General features: G+C 44.5%; 1 protein-coding gene across 4 annotated transcripts in view; it reads right to left on the bottom strand.

Annotated features, from left to right (window-relative positions):
* The window catches only part of DIP2C (disco interacting protein 2 homolog C), a 486706-nt gene that overhangs the window by 144059 nt on the left and 320978 nt on the right, over positions 1-21669 (bottom strand). For all 4 annotated transcript variants that reach the window (XM_008249365.4, XM_008249367.4, XM_008249368.4 and 1 more), the window contains 4 exons: positions 19491-19700; positions 7340-7474; positions 5071-5190; positions 3651-3848 (listed from right to left, as the gene is read on the bottom strand). In XM_008249365.4, coding sequence (XP_008247587.1) covers positions 3651-3848; positions 5071-5190; positions 7340-7474; positions 19491-19700 — 663 coding nt within the window. The remainder of the gene's footprint in view (positions 1-3650; positions 3849-5070; positions 5191-7339; positions 7475-19490; positions 19701-21669) is intronic.

Raw genomic sequence — 21669 nt, 5'->3', positions numbered from 1 at the left:
TTTCAGGTATACTGCTTTAACCTCTTGCTCTTGACCTCTATGGTTCACGTGGATGGCTTTCCCAACTGGAGTCAGAAAAGTGTGTGTGTGTGTGTGTGTGTGTGTTTTACACTCCCTCCCCCCCCCCAATTAAAAGTTAAAAAAAAGCAATCTACCCTCACACAAAGATAATATGAGTAATTCCAGTCTTTAATTATTAAGCTGGTTTTTTCCCCCCAAAGCTCAAGCAGATAATGTGAAAATAACCCAACAATTTGTCTGTCGCAATCTCTTATCTTTGGAGCCAAGAAAAGGCATCTCTGTGGTACAGTCAACGATTTGCAAAACGTTTCAAGACTGCATAAACTGTATTGCATCCAGAATTAAGGGAGAGCTTGTTATCCTTGCCTTCTGAAAAAGCGAAGGGCCGGCATTGTGGGGCAGGGGGTAAAGCACCCCATATGGGTGCCAATTCCTGTCCTGGCTGCTCCGCTTCCAATACAGCTCCCTGCTAATGTGCCTGGCATAGCAGTAGAAGATGGCCAAGTGCCAGGGCCCCTGCAACCACCCGGGAGGCCTGGAAGGAGTTCCAAGCTCCTGGCTTTGCCCTGGCCCAGACCTGGCCATTGCACCCACTTAGTGAAGGGACCAGCAGATGGAAGATATCTCCATTTTCCCCTCTTTCTCTGTAACTCTGCCTTTCAAATAAATAAAGCAAATCTTTTTAAAAAACTTGGGTTCAGATTTTTTCATGCAAAACATGTCCTCAAAGAGGAGGTGATGACAGTCCCAAAAGACACAAGCCCCATGGCGTCATGCTGAACGTTGAAATTCTGAAACAATAAAATCACTTAAAGTCTAAAAATCTCAAAACTTCAGAACCCCAGACGATTAAAATCTCAAATGCTGAAATCCTGAAAGTTAGAATTCTAAAATTTTTAATTCCTTTTGCGGGGGGGGAGATCATGTAAGAGAGGGAGTATAAAGCTGCATTCTGGAGAAAGGATTAGCATGTTTCAGGGCATATGCAGACAGAGCCGTATCACATTAGGCAGAACTAACACCTGGAAACCTCTTAGGGCAGGTCTAGATGTGTCTGTGAGGGTGTTTCGGGAGGAAAGGAGTGTGTGCATCTGAATGGACAGGGTGGAGAAGATCTGCCCTCTGCGGGGGAGCACCAGCATGGAAAGCAAACCTGCCCGAGAGCTGGGGTGGGGGAGTTTCCTTCTGTGGCCTCAGGCTGTCTCAGGGCCCTGTCCCCATCACTGAGTCAGCACGACTTCTTATGATTCGCCACGCTATGTGTTTTATCTTAGCATCATTCCCAATACTGGAGGGTATAAAATTGTAGAAAAATGTTTTGGAGAGCTCTGATCCATTTTGTGCATTTTTTTCCCCAAATCTGATTTTGGGAAAACTTTGTGCGTACGTGAAAACATTGACACTTCCTTAATGAAAGCAGAGATGTCTGTTTTGCACATGGCACATTCATGAACGACAACATTTATTGTGATCTGGGCTCTCTGGACACAGTACATGGGGTTGGTGATCCATCTGGTTGGACTGATCTCACTCAAAGGCTTAGGCTGTTTGGTAACAGCACTCCAGATGGCCACAGTGACAGAGCTGGGTGCGCAATTACCCACCACACTGATATGTTCATGCCATGTTGCTTTCTGATCTATTTCACTATGAATGTGACTTGGGTGCTTTTTTTTTTTTTTAAGATTTGGTTTTTAAAAATTTATTTGAAAGGCAGAATTAGAAAGGAGGAGGAGGAGGAGGAAGGAGAGAAATATTTTCCATCTGCTGATTCATTCTTCCAAACGGCTGCAACGGTCAGGGCTGGCTGGGCCAGGCTGAAGCCAGGAGCCAGGAGCTTCTTCTAGGTCTCCCACATGGGTGCAGGGGCCCAAGCACTTGAGCCATCTTCTACTGCTTTCCCAGGCACATTAGCAGGGAGCTGAGCTGGAAGTAGAGCAGCTGGAACTTGAACCAGGGCTCATATGGGATGCTAGCTTCACAGGCGAAGAAGATTTAACCCTACTATGTCACACACAGTTTGTGTGCTTATGACACCTATGTGATTGTTAACATACATGAGTGTTTATAATCGCAAAACTATGTGTCACTGCTGCCCATTTTATCATGTAGAGCAGTCTAGGAAGAGTTCTGTTGTGTTTTTAAATTTCTAAAATAAAATCCCTTTCATAAAATATAAATAAAAGGAGCTTGAATAGGCAGGTTAAGCCAGTGCCTATGATGCCAGCATCACATATGGGTGCCAATCTGTGTCCCAGAGACCTCACTTACAATCCAGCTCCCTGCTCATAGCCTGAGAGAAGCAGCAGATGGTCCAAGTGCTCAGGTCGCCGTCACCCACATGGCACATCTGGATGAGGCCCCAGGCTCCTGGCTTCAGCCTGCCCAGTGCTGGCCATTGCGGTCTTCTGGGGAGCAAACCAGCGGATGGAAGCTTGCTATCTCTCCCTCTCTCTCTCTCTCTATAACTCTGGCTTTCAAAATAAATAACTTTCAAAAATGTAAATAATTCTTTTAAAAGAATTTTTAAAAATTGTTCTCCAAAATTTTATACTTTAGGTAATTTTTTAAATGTTTATTTATTCATTTTGTTTCTTTGAAGGGCAGGCTAACAAAGAGAGAGGGAAAGAGAGAGATCTTCCATCCATTGATTCAGCCCCAGATGATCTCAACAGCTGGAGATGGGTGAGGCCAATGCCAGGAGTCTCAGCTGGGGCTGAGATGTGAGTGGCAGGGACTCAGTCCTCCAGCCATCATCTGGCTGCCTCCCAGGCTGGCATTAGCAGGAAGCTGGACTGGAAGCAGAGGAGGAAGTGGGATTCAACTGCAGGTACTCTGATAGGGTTGCAGGTGTCACAGCAGCTTACTATGCCACGATAACTGCCCCTAGAGTTGAGGTATTTTATATCTTAGGGATTTATTTACTTATTTAGTTTTCAGAGAGGCCCAGAGACAGACAGACAGACACAGAGACAGAGATAGCTTCCATCTGTTGGATCACTCCCCAAATGTCCCCAAGAGCAGAGGCTGGGCAAGGGCCCAAGGCCAGGAGTCAGGAACTCAATTCACATCTTCCACGTGGGTGGCAGTGACCCAATACCAGAGCCATTGCCTGCTGTCTCCCAGGGTACCCAACAGCAGGCATTGGGAGGCAGGGGCAGAGCTGGCTCTTGAACCCAGGCACTCTGATATGGGTATCCCAAGCTGCGTCTTACCCACTGGGCCAGATCTGACTCTTTTCGGACTTCAAATGCAGGGTGGTGGACTGCATTTTCCAGTATTACAATCCAAACCCATATCAAAGAATTCAGACACCTATTCTTGAACTACCAATTCTCATTGAAAGCACAGATTTGACGAAAATCCTATATATATATATTCATGAGTTAGAACCTAACATCTCACCAGAGTTTAACCATTAGTGTAGTGCTTTAAGCATCCACTTCTGGTTTTAACTAAAAAATTTTAAAAATAAAAATAAATAACTCTCCCTTTGATTCCATTTATTTCTGTACCATAAGGCAGCCCAAAACATAAATCAATATCCTAAAAGATAGTTCTTTGGTGCAGATGGTGATGTTACATAGAGAAATAAGCCAAAGAAAGAAGCCCAAGCCTTAGAGAATTACCGTAAGTGAGGATGTACAGGGGCTTCCCGTTCGTGTCCATGGTGGTGAGGCAGGGGGCCTTTGGAGAGATGGTTCCCCACCGCTGCAGCGCAGCTTCTAACGACGGTGGCCAGTTGGTGACCACTCCCAGCTGCTCCCCACGCATGGCCAGCATCTGCGCTCCCTCTGGCTTTGGTTGGTTCGGATCTGGTTGTTGAACTGAATACAATCGAGTACAAAAGATTTCCAAGGAAAGTACATCCATATTAGCATGTTTACTACTTTTATTCTCTATAAGGAAGCTAGATTTCTACTTAAGATACAAAGTTATTAGTGGACAGAAAGTATGTTTTTTCTAGAACATACTAGAAAACATACTAGGGCTGTGATCTACGGACTAGCTTCAAGGAAGTCATAAAAATGCTTAATTCTTATAATTTCCAAAGCAATATGGGAATGCAGAAATAAGGAAGACCTGAGTACATTTGTAAACTGACAACAAGTGTACAACCCACATTGTACCCTGCCTAGAGTCTAGGATATAAACATCCATGTTTAAAATTCCCAGTATACATTCGTAATTATGGAATCCACAGTGCTGAAATTCTGTTCCATTATATCTTGCCCTTAAATACTGAGATGTAAATGTGCAACAACTACTCTAACAAGAGCACTGAAGATTTTTCTTCAGCAAAGCCAAAGTAAATTCAAGAAGATACAATCTTTCTAATTCTTCAGTTAGATAAGTGAGACACGACTTGTTCCCCTCCCCCTTTTCTGGAAAAGGTTTTTATCTCATAGCTTATGCCAGACAATTTCCACCTGCTGGCTATGATATCAACCTTGTCTTAGTTGTGATTTAACAAACAAGAAAAAAACAGTTTGGATTTGATATAACAAGCAGATCTTTTTTGTTTCAACTTTACGTCATTTGTATTAAAAAGCTCACATACACGCAGGGGTTCAGACACCAGCTGCAACTGTAAAGGGTGGCGGGAGAAGGTGGGGAGCAGACTCATTCCATCATGTGTAGTTTACATGCTTTGCTAGAAGCTCATTCCCCAAGAACTGCTTTATTGGGAGCTCAGGTTTTATGTAGCTTACTTGCATTTTTATCATCTTGCAGAGTCTAAATAAAAAAAGAGACCTGGCTCCTAGAACAAAGTCACAATTCTAGCAAGAGTGACAGTAAGTTCTAGAGATCTATCCAACTGTGCCAGCGCTTGGTGCACCCGGAACCTGGCCACTCGGGTACAGCACCTACACTATCATCTAGATCACCATCATTTTGTGAATGCCTAGGTTACTGTTCTTAAAAATAGAGAAAAAAACCTCATACCAACCAGAATGTGGAAATAATGTAGAAAAAATATGTCTATTGTTTATGGGACCATTGGAAATCTGAAAGAAACAGGTAGAAAAGCGTTTTCTTTTCTTTTACCTTCCAACAATTCTTCAAAGTCATCCACAAAGAATTCTCGTAAAGGTGGCCGTTTAGGTCGTTTGAGGGTATTAACAAGCTGCTGAATTTTTGCTGATACCCGGCTACTTACTGGTACTCCTGAAAAAAAAAAAAGAAAAAAAAAAAAAAAGGAACCACTGCGTGGATGAACTGAAGTGAGCGTCAGTGTGCAAAACCACAGAGAAATGGCCTGAGGTGAGAGATCACTGTTGAGTCTCCAGGGCTGTGCCCTACACGTCAGGGTCCTTTAAGACTGTGACTCGCCTCAAAGGCCCAAGAGAGGAAGGCTTTGTAAAGGAAGAACATCCCACGCGGCAGGCAGGCAGGCTCACGGTCCAAGTAAAGCTGCTGCTGGCTGAGCAGTGAGACAGGAAGTGAGCCTTTTCTGGGGCAGAAACGATTCTCGTTCACCCCATTAGGAGGGCACGGTTCTGCTGCTTAGGTCAAGAAGAGGCCTGGGCTCACACGCAGGCCCTGAACCCACCTCTACTTCTTTTTATTTTATTTTATTTATTTTTTATTTTTATTTTTTGACAGGCAGAGTGGACAGTGAGAGAGAGAGACAGAGAGAAAGGTCTTCCTTCCATTGGTTCACCCCACAATGGCCGCTGCAGCCGGCGCACCACGCTGATCTGAAGCCAGGAGCCAGGTACTTCTGGTCTCCCATGCAGGTGCAGGGCCCAAGCACCTGGGCCATCCTCCACTGCACTCCCTGGCCACAGCAGAGAGCTGGCCTGGAAGAGGGCCAACTGGACAGAATCCGGCGCCCCGACCGGGACTAGAACCTGGTGTGCTGGCGCCGCAGGCAGAGGATTAGCCTATTGAGCCGCGGCGTCGGCCCCACCTCTACTTCTTAGAATCTGTCATCCTCAAGGGCTCGTCGCCTCCTTCGTATGGTCTCAGGCCTCCCTCTCTCTAAGAGGTCAGGCAGCTGATGGTGCAGTCAGTCCCTCCCTGAGTCTGCCTCTCCTAAGACCCCCAGCGCTGCGCCTCACGGAGGCCACGAGCACACCATGCTGGCAAGTCTCACCCAGGAGCTCTCTCTGGTGTGTAGGGTACAACTCCCTCTCGATACTCTTCGCTGGCCAAACCAATCTGGTGAGCAAGGAGCTCGGGCTGTGTAACCAGCACATCACAGCCCATCCTCCCCTAACAAAGGCCAAGCCCTTCTATGTGTCCTTGAGACCACTTAGGCAATGGGTTCCAGAAGCAAGCCATTGCAAAGTCTCCAAATACAAGCTTTCTGTGCAACAGTACTAGCACGTATTTATCTATGTGGACTGATAAAAATCAGTGCCACTTTATAACATACTACTTACAGCAAAGAACACGGCATCCGTTTAAGAACTGACTAGATAACATGATAACTGGGTCACTCGTGAGGCTCTCAAATGTTGATATTAACTGCATCGCTCATGCACAGGTGCCATTTGGGGTTTGCCCATGATGACGAGGGGGTGCAACCTGTCAGCGACTGAGACCAGGCCTTCCTCTGCAACCAGGAACCACACAGGTGCCACAGAACATGAACGCAGCCAGAGGAGCGGTAGACCAAGGCTCTCTGTCCACTTTTCACCAGAAGGGGCATTTTTAAACATTTTATTGCGATATTCTCTTCTATCTTTTATGATCCAAGGAAGGACAGAGATTTGAGGAAAGCAGAACAGAGTGTAAAGTTCTTACTAGAGTCAAGGTGCTTCTCATTGGCTAAGAGAAACAGCCACTGCATTCAGAACATACCAAGGATAAGGATACAGAGAATATAGGAAAAACCTTTCCACCAATGCATTTTATCAAATCACCGATATTTTTGCCTAACACAGACCCACCCCCACCAAAAAGGCTCTCTTCTATTGGTTGAAGGCAGGATACTAGCCTGGATCTGTCAAATATTCTCTTTTACATTTAACCTCATCTTGTCTTCTAAGTAACCGGCTCCTGGCCTTGGCACATGTTCTCTAATTTCTTAATTACTGAATCAACATTAATTATTCATTAGCGAAAACATCAGTTCCTTATAAAATAGTTTTCTTTTCATGACTGAATTTCTGCAACATTTGCATTTTTTTTCTTCGATGAGGAATAACTCTAGGCCAACTTGAACATTTTTTTCTTTCTTGTAGTTAGGCCACCTTCTACGGGAGGTTCAGAAAGAATCCGATGCATGCGACTCAGTGAAAGGACTACGGGCGCAGGGAGGCGAGGTTAGAAAATGCTTACAGAAAAGGAAAGAATCTTTCAGACGTACCATCCCCAGTCTCCATGAGCTCAGCATTGCCATACTTTGGTGCTGTCCGGGACGTGGTTGAGCCCTGCGGTCTTTCTACTTGGATCGAGTGTTCCGAGGTGTAAGTGGTTACATCAGGAGGTGCAGAATGATTTTCTGAAAAGAAGTACAGTACAAGATTTTTTGATGCACACTGACAGTTATTCTGAAGCTAAGTACATGACAGGGCCTGAAAAATACCACCACCGAGGAAGAGACCTGACAACTCATTCTTATTTTTTTTTTTTAAAAAGATGCATTTATTTATTTGGAAGGCAGAAATACAGAAAGAGAAGGAGGGAGCGAGAGAAGGAGGAAGGGAGAGGGACAGAGGGAGAAAGTTCCATCTTCCACCTGCTGGTTCACTCCCCAAAAGGCCACAATGGTCAAGGCTGGGCCAGACTGAAGCTAGGAGCCAGGAGCTTCATCTGGGTCTCCCATGAGAGTGCAGGGGCCCAAGCACTTGGGCCATCTTCTGCTGCTTTCCCAAGTGTACAAGCAGGAAGCTGGATCAGAAGTAGAGCAGCCAGGACTCGAACTGGAGCCCATAAGGGATGCCAGCGTTGCAGGTGGAGGCTTACTCACCACGCCACAGTGACAGCCCCTGGCAGTCATTCTTTTATACACCATCAGATGGTAAGAGTACTGTGAAGCAGTCTGCCACAAAACTCTCAGGACAACGATGAGCTCAGAGGTGGTTTACAGTGTTCCAAACAGAACAACGCAAATACTTGATGCATGACTACAACACAGGAGTCATGTCACCCAGTTGTAACCGCATCTGAACCACAACAATGTTCTCCAATAGTCTATGGAGAAAAGAGCAAATCTTCTCATCTGCCGTAGCGGCGGCAGTAAGTGCTCAATGCTGGAGCCAGGCAACCTGGGACTTGAATGCCAGTTCTGCAAATTCTGAGAGCTCTTACAAAGTATCTTAACCTCTTTTGTGCCTTCTATTTGTTCCACCAAATAGGAACAATAATTGCTGCAATCTTGCTTGACTTTAGGTAGAAATGTGTGTTGGATAACTCAAATTTTTCAAGGTCTTTTGTGTGTCCAGAGAATGACTGTATTGACTTGGAGGTTACCAATAAATTCTTTAAGTAGGTAAATTCACAAATATGGAATACGTGAATACATAGCTGTCTCAAGAAATGAGCTTATGTATAGTATGCACTCCTACCTGGGTAAGACTGATGGCTGAGTGAGGATTAATCCGTGTTCCTGGCTGAGTTTCCAACATGGCAGTCCAGGGTGATCAATTCACCCAGATTTGCCTGCACTGCCCCAGGAGCCTTGGGTTCCGGGGCATGCTGACCCAGGATGCAATGTGATTAGGTATGAGACCTGGACCACCAAACAGTCCCCGGGCCCACTGCTTCTACCCAAGCCACCTGGGACCAGTTCCATAACTGAATTTTTCTACACTTCAGTTTCCTGTCCTGTAAAATGGACACAACAATACGTAACTTTATGTGGGTAAGGTGGGAATTAGGTAAAGAAATATATAAAACACTCAACTCCATTATCATCAGGCACACAAATATTTGCTGGAGGAAGAAATGTGAAGCACCAGTGTGTTGTGTGAGATGAACACACAACGAGCAGTGGGCCCTGTAACGAACCGGGTCTGGATGCTACAATGCTTTTGTAAAGTGTAACAAGTGGCACTGGCCCCCGAAAAGACTGGTCAACAGCAAGGTGAGCGTCCCACTCCCCATCTCCCCTTCCTAAAAGTATATGTCCTGTTATGGGCTGAATCGTGTCTTCCAAGATTTGTATGTTGAAGCCCCAAACTGCAGTACCTCAGTGTTTAACTCTATTTGGAGATAGAGTCTTAACAAAAAAATGGATAAAAAGATTTATTTATTTATTCATTTATTTATTTTTTGCAGATTATTTATTTCAAAGTCAGAGTTTCAGATGGAGAGAGACAGAAAGATCTTCCATTGGTGGTTCACTCTCCACATGGGCAGCAATGGCTGGAACTGAGCCTATCTGAAGCCAGGAGCTTTTCAGGGTCTCCCGTGTGGAAGTGGGGGCCCAAGCACATGGGCCATCTTCCACTGCTTTCCCAGGCACATTCAGCTCGATCAGAAGTGCAGCAGCCAGGACTCAAACCACCGCCCCATGGGATGCTGCAGTTGCAGGCAGAGGCTTAACCTGCTACGCTAAAGCATCCGCCTGGAAATAGGGTCTTTAAGCAGGTATTAAAGTAAAATGACGCTTATGGGGTGGGCTGCCATCTACTGTGACTGAGCTGTCATAAGAGGAGACTGGGACACAGATGCACAGAGGGAGGACCATATGAAGACACAGGGAGAAGACAGCCGTCTCCTAGCTCAGGAGGCCTCAGAGAAATGAACCCTGCTCACTCTGATCTTGGATGCCAGCTTCCAAAGCTGCAGACAATAAAGGTCTGGGCGTGAGCCATCCCGTCTGTGGTGCGTTGTTGGGACAACTCTCACACAGTAGCACGCTCATGGGCAGTGTTTTAGATCTCAGCCCAGACAAGGAGCGCCTGTGTCCGGGAGGGGACCAAGGAAGCAGACCCCTGAGTGTCAGGGATGGAGGAAGCATGACCACATTGCCAGAGTAAGCAGGAGAGGGAACCAAGTGAAGCATTCAAATTGCCTTTTTTTTTTTTTAATTTATTTGACAGGCAGAGTTAGACAGTGAGGGAGAAAGACAGAGAGAAAGGTCTTCCTCCCGTTGGTTCACCCCCAAAATGGCCGCTATGGCCAGAGCTACGCCGATCCGAAACCAGGAGCCAGGTGCTTCTCCTGGTCTCCCATGCGGGTGCAGGGCCCAAGCACTTGGACCATCCTCCACTGCACTCCCAGGCCACAGCAGAGAGCTGGCCTGGAAGAGGGGCAACCGGGACAGAATCCGGCGCCCATGTGGGATGCCAGCGCTGCAGGCGGAGGATTAACCAAGTGAGCCACGGCGCTGGCCCCTCAAATTGCTTCCTTACCATTTCAGACCCTGCATTTATCTTTTGCATCGCACTCCATCTGTACTTTCGCAAGGCATGTTTCAGACATCATTGAATTCTCTGAAACTGCATCGCCTCAGGGCCTTACCTCTCAGATGAAAACCCAATAGATGCTCACGCATGATGAACAAAAGGGGGAATTAGCTACCTCAAACAAAGACAGGTAAAAGCTGAGCTCACTGCACTTTGATGCCTTTCAGATTCACGTGTACTCAAGGCGGTACTTGGGGATTTCCAATCAATCCTTGCATTGGGCAGTGTTCCTACTTTGATGGTGGAAAAAATAATAATTCCAATACATCTGTGTGACTAAAAAATGGGAACAGGGACAGCCGGGTGACTTCAAGGTGTTTCCTAAGTTTATTTATGTCAGCTCCGTTCCCTCTGCTTTGCAGACTCCTTGTATATGCTATCACTGTGGGATCATCAACTCAGCAGCTGGCTTCTGCCAGGAAGCCAGAGAGATTCTGCAGCTGTAGTGATACACTCCGTCCTATTTCACTTTGACAGAAATCAAGACTCTCAGGAGTCTTGTGAAGGAGTATGAGAAGGAATTTTATACAAAGCTGACACTCAAGAAACACTGTTGATGGATAAGAAACAGTGGACTCGGGTCAAAGTGTAGGTTCAAGGTCTAAAACGTCCATGAGCTCCAGGCGTGAGGCCAAGAAGTCCACATGCACCAGGAATGTTTTGAAGACTGAGGGTTCTCATCACGGGGTTTGTATCTTGTGAGCAAGACTGCCAACTATTCTTTACATCAGTGTCTTGGAACTTTCACTATCAAGAGCCACACGTCAGGGGTTACTTCTGTGAATCCCGCCCCTAGAGCTATCTGGAATACCTTTACCTTTGCTTTCCCAACAGTTCAGGAGCTTCCCCGTAGGGAGGGCTCTGTCTTATTTCCCCTGGCATCACTATTACTCCCAGCAGCTGGCATGTGCTGCTCTGATCTGGACTTCAAGATGTGCACAATAGGAAGATTAGGTAGTTGAATGCACCCACTTTCATGGCAGTATCTGTAAGCCGCTGTGACTCCATCAGCACTAGGCGTTTCCACCTTACATCATGACATCCACCCTCACCGCGTATGGGTTTTCCAGTCTGCCATTCAATGCCAACACAGTGCATCCATATAAACACCTGTTTCCTGGCCATAGCCAGTTTCAGGATACTTGTTGGACTTCCCTATTGAACGCGCCTGGGTGATTCCCTTACTTCCTCAATGAAACTCCTTCCTAATTATTTACTGCTTATAACTACCTGCTAATTCTAGCTCCCTACTGGAGACAGTTACAAAATGTCCTATTAGTGTGCTAAAGCCAAAGTATACCCAGCCTACATCATCTCTGCACCAAGAGTGAATGGATAATATAATACTTGACAAGTCCAGATAAAATGTTTGGTTCTAACACAAGCCAAGAAAGCAGCCTTCTTTAATTCTAACTGTACGACTGGTGGCCCCATGGGGTCAGTGGTGATAGATCCCATTTGTAGACCATGTTAATTATTTCTCAGCCCAAATAACTTCTAAATGAAGAGAAGTAAAAAAAAAAAAAATCTGGTTTTATTACATCACGAGCAATGTGCTTGTGGTTCACTAATTGACAATGGATAATGAATAAAGCTCTCAAAGGAACGCAACTTTTCATACATGAAGAACATTCCATCTCTAGCTTCCAGAAGTTAACTCAACCACTGCTGTGTACCGAGAATGAGGAAGAAAAAATGGGTCTGCCTGAAAGGAGGGTGCCTCTGAGACAGGCCCCTCAGCCCATCTCGTCTGCTCAGCTGCTCTTTCCCGGAGGATGAGAGACTGTGCCCTCTGAAGGGACAAAAAGCCAGATATCCCAACGAGAAGGTGGAGGTGAACAAAGCGAAGGGGCAGAATGTGCCACCTTGCCCAGAACAGACTGCTCTGGTGTGCTGAACGCAACGCTTCCCTCAAAGGTTCAACAATTAACACAAGGCAGGCGACAAAATGGCCAAGGAACTCAGACCCAAGCCATTCAGCAGAATGACATACGCTCAGCCTGACTAGGACTGGCTTCTGGCAAGTGTAAACCATCCTGTCCGCCTCACAACTCCATCAGACACACTTGAGATGAAGGAAGGCTCAGGGTGGAAGAAATCTCGAGTGATGTGCGGAGTGAGAGCATCCGAGTGTGTGTTCCCGCCTCGGGCAGAGGCTGCAGACCCAGTGGCTTGAGTGCTTACTGCACCACTACCGTCTTCCCTTGGCAACTAATCGGAAGACAAGAGTTTGCTTCTCAGCTCCACAAGAGTGCTGTCTGCTTCCACTGGCTGCAATGGAGCGCAGCTGTAACTCGCATCTCAAACAAGAGATAAACGACATAAATAAGGATTTATCTAGATATATACATTTGGTTTAAAAAAAACATAGATCTTCAAACAAATGACAATACACAAAGTTTCATGCTGTCTTCTGCCACAGATGGATTTTTTCCACTGTGTGTGTGTGTGTGTGTGTGTGTAAAACACTGGCAATCATGATTCATAGTTGCTTTTCAAATAGGCAGTTAGTTCTTTTGTAAACTCAAACCAAGAGAAAGGTCTCTGTGGTTCTACAGACAAATATTTCTCTCAGTGAAGGTTCGACAAGTCAGGGTTAACATTCACAGCGTTGTGTGGTTTCTCAGATCTGGAACTGTGCTCTTACGTTTATGCCACAGATTTCCATCAAGCTGACTGCTACGATAAATCTCAGGAAGTACGTTCTAATACCAGAACAGAAATCATTAACTTTGGACAACAGCTCCTCGATTTTTTAAACCCACAAATTCAATTTCACAATGAAAGGCTCCAATGACCATGAAGCACATGGTAATTCATGTACCATGAAGTACATGCCAAAGATTCTGCGAGGCTGAGATGGGACAGAGGCTAACATCTTCCGTGTTTTTGCAAAATTTGATGGTCCTTTTGCCCGAAAAGGAGCTTTTCTGTTTTGTAATAAAGATGGCCAAATGGAAAGAAGGGAAAGAGAAGAAGCTCCTGGAACTTCCTCCTCAATCCTTCCCGGGATAGCCGATTGCCCTTGGGCAGCAGACTCAAATTAGAACCTAAGTTATGGTTTTCTCATCTGCAAAACAAGACTACTATTACTCCTCGCTGTGGTTGAGGGAAGTAAGTCATAAATGTCACAGTACCCTGATGTTGCAAGCAAATGGTAATAACATAGATTATTATAGGGTTTAGGCTCCCTTTGTGCAGGGTGGTGGTGGATGGGAATGGTTCCTTTCTGGTTTTCTGTGACCTGTAAAGAGCCCTAAGAAAGATATCTGTGAGACTCAAAACCATACAGGTGTAAACACTGTTAGTACTTTGAGTTCAATGCAAATAAATATTGGAAAAATACATGGAAATGAGTAGACGCACTGCTCTTATGAACATTAAGGTGTAAGAGAGGACTCAATGAGTTCTTGGAAAATCCAAGCATCAACCTCTTGCAGAATGAAGTTCAGAGTGAGTGAAGGGTTCAGACACCTTGGGGGCAAAATACTGCTCTAAGTATAAAATCCAAATACACAGTATCAGTTTGAAAGGTGAAAACTCCGAGTTGCATTTCTGGGAAAAAGAGACAGGGACCGAGCCAGTACCTCAATACTCACGGGACAATAAGCAGTAGGACAGTGTGGAAAAGAGAGAAATGACTGAAGAGACTGTAAGAGTCCTGAGAAAGAAAAGTCTCGGGTCCAGTGATGGCTGGGAGCCAGCTGGATGCCAGGGCTTGGACACTGATAGAACATGGGGCCAAGAAGCAGTCAAAGACAGCTGAGGTTCCTGGGAGTAGGAGGGGCCTTGTTAATAGAAAACAGAGGTCTGCTGAGCTGGTGAAAGCTGTCATGGCGGGCTATGTAGATGAGCAGTCGTGGAAGATAAGGTGGTCTCTTGACCCGTGGAAGCAGCGCGTGTAGGGAGGAGAAGCCCCTGGGAGCAGAGCAGATTTGAAGGGGCAGAGGAGACTGGGAGTGGGGGGCAGGAGGAAATGACAGGGTGACAGCACCTGAGCCTGCAGTACCTCACCTGGGGAGTGTCAGATGCAGACAAGCATTAGGGATGAGGAAGGAAGATGAGGGGACCAGCTCTGTGGTGTAGTGCGTTAAGCCACCGCCCACAGTGCCAGTTCGAGTCCTGGCTGCTCCACTTCTGACTTGGCTCCCTACTTATGTGCCTGGGAAAGCCTGAGAGGATGACCCAAGTGCTTGGGTCTCTGTACCCACATGGGAGACCCTGATGAAGCTCCTGGCTCCTGGCTTTGGCCTGACCCAACCCCAGCTGTTGTCACTAACTGGGGAGTCAACCTGTGGATAGAAGATCAATGTCTCCCTCTCTCTTTGTCTTTCAGATAAATAAATAAATCTTAAAAAGGGGGGGCGGGGTTGAAGATGAAAGCACAAGCCTTGGGAAGAATGCGTGTTCTCCAGAAAAGCAAACGTGGAGAAGGACATGAAGACAGTGAGCTGGAGAGGAACCACGTGTCAAAGACACCTAATGGCCGCTGTGGGGAAACTGGCGACGTTAGCTCAGTTTCAGAGAGTGTATTTCTGCAGATCTCAGTTTAATTACAAACTACTATGCTGGAGGCAGATCAGAAGGCAGCACTAGGACTCGGTCAGAACGGCTAAGGAGGTCACCCATCTTGCAAGCCAGGCTTGTCTTGGTGCTGAATGACTCAAACAAGCCACGCGAAACACGCATTGCCAGCAGTCCCCGTTCTGCCTGGCCTTATCGAAGGCATGATCCTGTTCCCCCTCTGCTTGGCTTTTCACTAATATGGTTTAAAGCTCTCAAACAGGGGTTGGCACATGATGGGTGGCATTTTGCCTAACAACTGTTTTAATACATAAACTTTCATTATAGGCACATTGGCCTTCCCATTTGTTTTTGTATTGTCTACAGCTACTTTTGTTGTTCCACAGAAGAGCTAAGTAGCTGCAAGGGCATTTGCATGGCCCATGACACCCAAAATATTTACTCTTTGGCCCTTTACAGGAAAAATGTGCTGACCAGCTCTGAAATTAGAAAGCTCTGGCTGCAAGAACACCCCAGCTGGGGAAGCGGCAAAGATCCCAGTCCCAAGCCAGAAGGTTTGGCCAACATCGCCATCTTCGATTATGTATGTGATATTTTAAGGCTGTTTATAAATATTTGAAAAGTATCAATAGAGAGATTATAAAAGAATTCTCTGATACTTGGGATGATTACACAGACATAAATTAGGATAATTTATCACAATGTCTGGATAAATTCCCTATTAAGCAAAATCTAAAATCAAAATGTACAACTGCCAAGCTCCAGCTAATTCTGTAGCAAGTACGCATCATGCATTCATCTCCAGGGGGCGTATGATGGTCTTCTGATTTCCCATCTTGTCTGCAGGGACAAATGCAGGACGTGTGATGAGAATTTGTTTACTCCCAGAAACAGCACATACTGAAAACACTATTCTTGTCAATTGAACTGTAAAATACTCTGGAAATGGCAATTAATTTCTTTGAATACCTGGTTAAGGAAAACGTACCTTCCAAAATGTGCTGATGAACCCCTGTGACAATGCTGTCACGTCACACAGACTAACATTACATCTGAAGCTAAAAAATAGAGTGCTTTATGTAAAAATATTTCTAAGTTCTTAAAAAGTTTGATTCAGAGTATACACCAATGATATCTGTCCTGCTGTTATTTCTTACACTAGACATTTATGAATAGAGTTTCTCTTCAATGTCCCATTTTTACTTAGCTAAATAATGCCTATATTATTCTTAATTTTTTTTTTTTACAAATCTCTCTCTCTTTTTAAATATTTATTTATTATAGAGGCAGAGTTACAGAGAGAGGGAAAGACAGAGAGAGAGGTCTTCCATCTACTGGTTCACTCCCCAGGTGAGCACAACAGCTAGGGCTGGGCCAACCTGGCCATTAGCAGGGAGCTGGATGGGAAGTGGAGCAGCCGGGACTTGAAATGGCACCCATATGGGGTGCCGGTACCACAAGTGGAGGCTTAACCTATTACTGCCAAAGCACAAGCCACACAAATATATCTCCTAAAGCTTAAAATCATCCCATCAAATCTACTTGTTCTTATAAATTATGCTCCTTTACTTTTGAAATTGATAAATATTTAAGTGTTAGTCCCTTTTCTAATTGGAGAAATTTAAGTACACAAAGGCTCTTAATAAATATTTTCTTTTTTTTTAAGAATTTTTATTTTTATTTGAGAGAGTTACAGAGACAGAGAGAGGGAGAGACAGAAAGAAAGGTCTTCCATCCGTTGGTTCACTGCAATGGCCAGAGTTAGGCTGATCTGAAGCCAGGAGCTTCTTGAGTCTCTTGCTTGGATGCAGGGGCCCAAGCACTTGGGCCCTCTTTTACTGCTTTCCCAGGGCAGAGCAAAGAGCTGGATCAAAAGAGGAGCAGCCAGGATATGAACCAGTGCCCATAAGGGATGCCAGCGTGGCAGGTGGAGGCTTAACACACTGTGCCACAGTGCCAGTCCCTGAATAAATACTTTCTAATAACGATCAACAATCATTCAGGCTCATACTGTGGAGCGAAGGCCTAAAACGCATGCACCCTATTCATTATCCTACTTGCGATGCACAGAATTAGCGTAACGGCAGGTCTGATATTCTTGAATTACCAATGTACACAATCTTAGTCCTGGCATCCTCACGATGCGGCTTCACGCTCAGTACTCTTAAATATGAGTAAATCATACCTCACGTCTTGCAAGACAGACAGCAAGCAAAGTAAGATAAAAAGCAAGAAGAAAATGGAATGGGATTTTGTGTCCTATGCTAAACCTGCTTGACTACTGAGATACATGTGAGATGTTCCTCCTTAATTGCTGGCGTAATTCAATTTGTAGAAACACCCACAAAGGACTTGAGAATTGACCTCAACGAGGAAGTAGAAGAACGGCTCACCTTGTGACAGACTCTGTATGTCTGTGACCCTTGGCATTTCCCTCTCTCTGGGGAAAAGAAGTGTCTACAAGCTCCACTCACGTGCATCAGCTAGAGGGATCAGCAAATGCAACTCAGGGTTTTTTTGCCTGGAATTCCTTGAAATAATTGCACACACACCCTCATGTTATTTTCTTGTTGCTTTTGATGATCTCGACAAAAGGTCAAGTGCTGCCAGTTCTCTGACTTGACTTCTTTTGTTTTGCCACGGGAATCTTTAATTCTTTTCTTGTCAAGTTGCATTATGCTACCACTGCTTTCTTCAAAAAATAAATCTATGCTAACAGAAAATTCCCAGATAGTCTAGGAACTTGTCTTTGTGCCATTACTGAAATGTCACACACTTGAGAGCTATATTTAGGTTACACTAAGTCCTGATGTACATGAGTAATGCAATCTTTTATAGTTTGGATACATTTAATTCTCCATGCTATAATTTCCTCCAGCATTCCAAGTGTAAACTCACCAAGGGAAAATCAAAAGTTGTGATTAATTTGGTCAGAAATATGTGTTTCTCTTGACAAGGTCCTAAGCATTTCCTTAGAAGTGAATAAAATCAGAGAATATGAATCCTTCCAAGTGCACAGGTGCTGTCTGAAATCTCAGTCTAGGTGCCAGAGAAAGCTGAGGGAGCCTCGGCTACTATCCCGGGTTCTTGCAACACACCTAAGAGGGATTTTCATTTTATAAAAATATTTAATGGTCTTATATTTCAGGTCAGTTTTTTAATTTACTTTGATTTCAAATAGAGGTGGTTAGCTCACATCAACCACTAAACCTGCTCCTGAAAAGGTGTTAAACTAAAATTTTATAACTGCCATCTTTCATTGGAGTATTCCTCCAAAAAGTCTGGAATAATATGCCTATATTCTCCCTTTTACTCATGCTAGTTCTGGGAGATACAAAGAAATCATTTTTAAAGTCCCCCTTCTACCCCCCCCCCCCCCAATAACAAACTCAAGCAAGGAGAAATGACTTCAAGATGCCAGCAGTAATTAACAGGAAAACAGAGCAGAGGCAGTCCTCCGGACAGCAGACAAATGGTCTTGCTTTGGACATGAAAAAGGTCGATGCTTTTAACTTCTGCATTCCGCGAGTGCTAATGGGGCGCAGATCTCAAATGTCAGTTTGAAACTCTTTGGACTGCCAAGTAATTAATGTCCTAGAATTCTACACTTGGGATTATCTGTTTGTGGTGTACTTACTGCACTCCTTATTCTTACCCATTCTGAAGATGGTCAGACAGGAGGTTTTCCTATAACAGCTCAGATATGGCTGGGAGGGTCTGTACCTGTCTCCCAGGCTCCACAGTCAGTGGCAAGACCGCCTGTGGTGGCCTTCTCAAATCATCCTTCCTCCACACTGCTATTTTAATAGAAAGACCACTCTCAGCCATATTCCAGGCAAGCAGTTTAGTTGATGAAGAACTTTTACTGAACACTGTTTAAAAATCTTAATCCACAGCTAAAAATACATCAGAGCAGATCTGGATATCTAACTTCTCTCCTCCATCAGCCAGGGCCTGATGAGTGATGGATACACAGAGCCCAAGTGGAAGCAGAACACGTAATGTATCACGCACTTTTTATACGGCTCAACCAACACACGCTGCCCCTTTGCCTCTAATAATTCACCTGCTTTCTCAAGTGTCTCAGGGCAATGCTTCCTAATGTGAGCTTCCTCTAATACACAGCGTCTCCATCCTTGAAGAATCTATACACAAAACCGCTTGAAGGCCCCAGAAGAAATCTGAACAGCTATAGCAGACAACAGCAGAGAATGAAGCCTCCCGGATTCCTTAAATGATTCCCAAAGTAACGGCAGTTCCACGTTAAAATTTCCCACCGTTCACCAGTACTATCACAATTTCATCAGGTGCACAACTGAGAAGAATGCATGTAAGCAGATTTCCCTAATGAAGGAGAATGCATTCTTTGGTGAACAGAAAGCGCTGGAGATTTTTACCTTTACAGAGACTGAGGTGGTGAAAATCAGTAAAGCAACAGTCCAGAAATAGTCAAACCAAAGCACCCAAGAGCTCTGTGTTCTCTCGATGGGATGGATTCCATAGCCAGGATGCAAACAGTGTGGGGAGAACATCAGGATAAGGGAAACGCACACAGAAACGCAGCCTGCCAAGTGCACCCACCTATGTGTGTCTGGGCCATGACGTCTGCTAGCCTGTGGGCAGCCCCACTGCCCCCGCTCTGGGTGGAAGAAGAAGAGGTGGTAGACGTGGTGGAGCCGTGGATGGCTTGGCTGATCCAGTGCTCCATGTTGATGCTGCCTTGGCTGGAGGTGGGGGTACCCTGGGAATCTCCTTGTACCGAGCCTTCATCTTCTGAACCAGAAGAGGTATCTGCATGTAGAAAGAGATGAGATTTGTCTACTGCAACAAGAAAACACCCATCTCAGTGCCTCTCCAAACACTGCCAACATGTACTTCCCCCACACTTAATGACCACTTACCTTTATTAAACACTTTTGAGAAGTTATACCACTTTGTACCATTCTTAGTATGATGAACGCTTCAACTAGAGCACCTTAAATAAGTATTGGGTAAAATACTTACTTTGACGTTATAATCTTAGACAAAGACATGCACTGATTTCCTCTACCTAACAGACTGGGAAGTAACATGATTCCTCCACATTTATCCACTGAGTGACAAGATGAGGCGGCATTTTCCAAGGTGCTACCTGCATGTGATACTCTCAAGTGTTTCAAGGCATGATTGTGTTTAGCCCTTGCTAGTCCTAAATGTTTCTGCTGAGTTGAAGTTTATTTTTATAGAGTTCAGTGTGAGGACACTTATCTGATCTCTTCAAAGGTCAAGATATCGATGAAGAAACGGTATAGAAAAACTGCACCTAATAATGAACAGGTGCCACCTTCGTAGCAACCCTCACTCTTAGCCTCTCCTTTGGGGGCAGATACTAAGTCTATACTACAGTACATTTTGTGCTCAAACTACTTAGGTCTACAGAACTCATTTCTTATAAGAATTTCTGAATTGTTTCATGATTTTTCTCTCCGTGAAAACTGAACATCATGGGTTGAGATAAATACACATCAGGGTTTTTTTATTAATAAAATATTTAATAACTCTTTTACTTAGCAGCCTGGGTCTTAAGAATTAATTACTGGTACACTGGTTATTTAACTTCAGTGCAAGAATGGCAGGACCCTACCTATATGTGCATTATTTCAGATGCCAGAAGGAATAAGGCGTGTGAGCAACTCTAGAACATTTATTGCAAAGAATAAGAATACTGGCAATCTTAAGAAATGGGAATCATTTTTAACACAACAATAATAGTAAGGAATATTTACTCTACTGTTCTATCACCTTCATATGACCGTGGCTGTCTAAGAGCTTTTTGGAAGTTGTTAGAAATTCATTAGAAAAGCAATAATACTAGGTGTCTGAAAATTCTTTTTTCCCAATTTGTCCTTTCTACATAACTTACACAATTTATACAAAAATGTAACATACAAATATAAAATTTACACATTTTATATGTTCAGACTTAAGGCTGTGAGACATGGATACACCTACATATGATTTTCTCTATTGATGGTCATTTTTCAATTGATTGACTTCTGCTCTCACTATTTCTTTTCTTCTGTTTATTTAGGTCTTTTTTTTTTTTAATTAGACATGTAGAGTTACAGACAGTGAGAGAGAGAGACAGAGAGAAAGGTCTTCTTCCCATTGGTTCACCCCCTAAATGGCCGCCACTGCTGGCGCTGCGCTGATCCACAGCCAGGAGCCAGGTGCTTCTCCTGGTCTCCCATGCAGGTGCAGGGCCCAAGCACTTGGCCATCCTCCACTGCCTTCCCGGGCCACAGCAGAGAGCTGGACTGGAAGAGGAGCAGCCGGGACTAGAACCCGGCACCCATATGGGATGCCGGGGCTGCAGCTGGACGATTAACCAAGTGAGCCAGGTCTTAATTTGCTCTTCTGTTTTCTGGTTTCCTACGATTTAAGTTTACTGATTTTAGATCTTTCTTTTTTCCTGTATCTCTTAAGTCTTGATTAGTTGTGATCACCTTTTCAGTTAGTTCACAATATTTTGAAATTTTCTCAAGATATCTTCTTTGATTAATGTTTTATTTATAAGTTTGTTGTCTAATCTCCTAATGTTATGGTATTCTCCAGTTACCTTTCTGTTACTGGTTTCTATTTTAATTCCACTGTGGTTGGGAACATACTTATTTGATTCCTATTCTTCAATGTAGTAAGGTGACGTGTCTCACAGCCCAGGCTGTGGTCTGTCTTGATAAATGTTCCTTGTACGCTTGAGAAGAATGTGGATCTGCTACTG

This window comes from Oryctolagus cuniculus, chromosome 13 (assembly GCF_964237555.1).
Source record: "Oryctolagus cuniculus chromosome 13, mOryCun1.1, whole genome shotgun sequence".
Taxonomy (NCBI): Eukaryota; Metazoa; Chordata; class Mammalia; order Lagomorpha; family Leporidae; genus Oryctolagus; species Oryctolagus cuniculus.
Note: the sequence above shows the minus strand (reverse complement) of the source record. Positions and strands in the feature narration are given on the sequence as shown.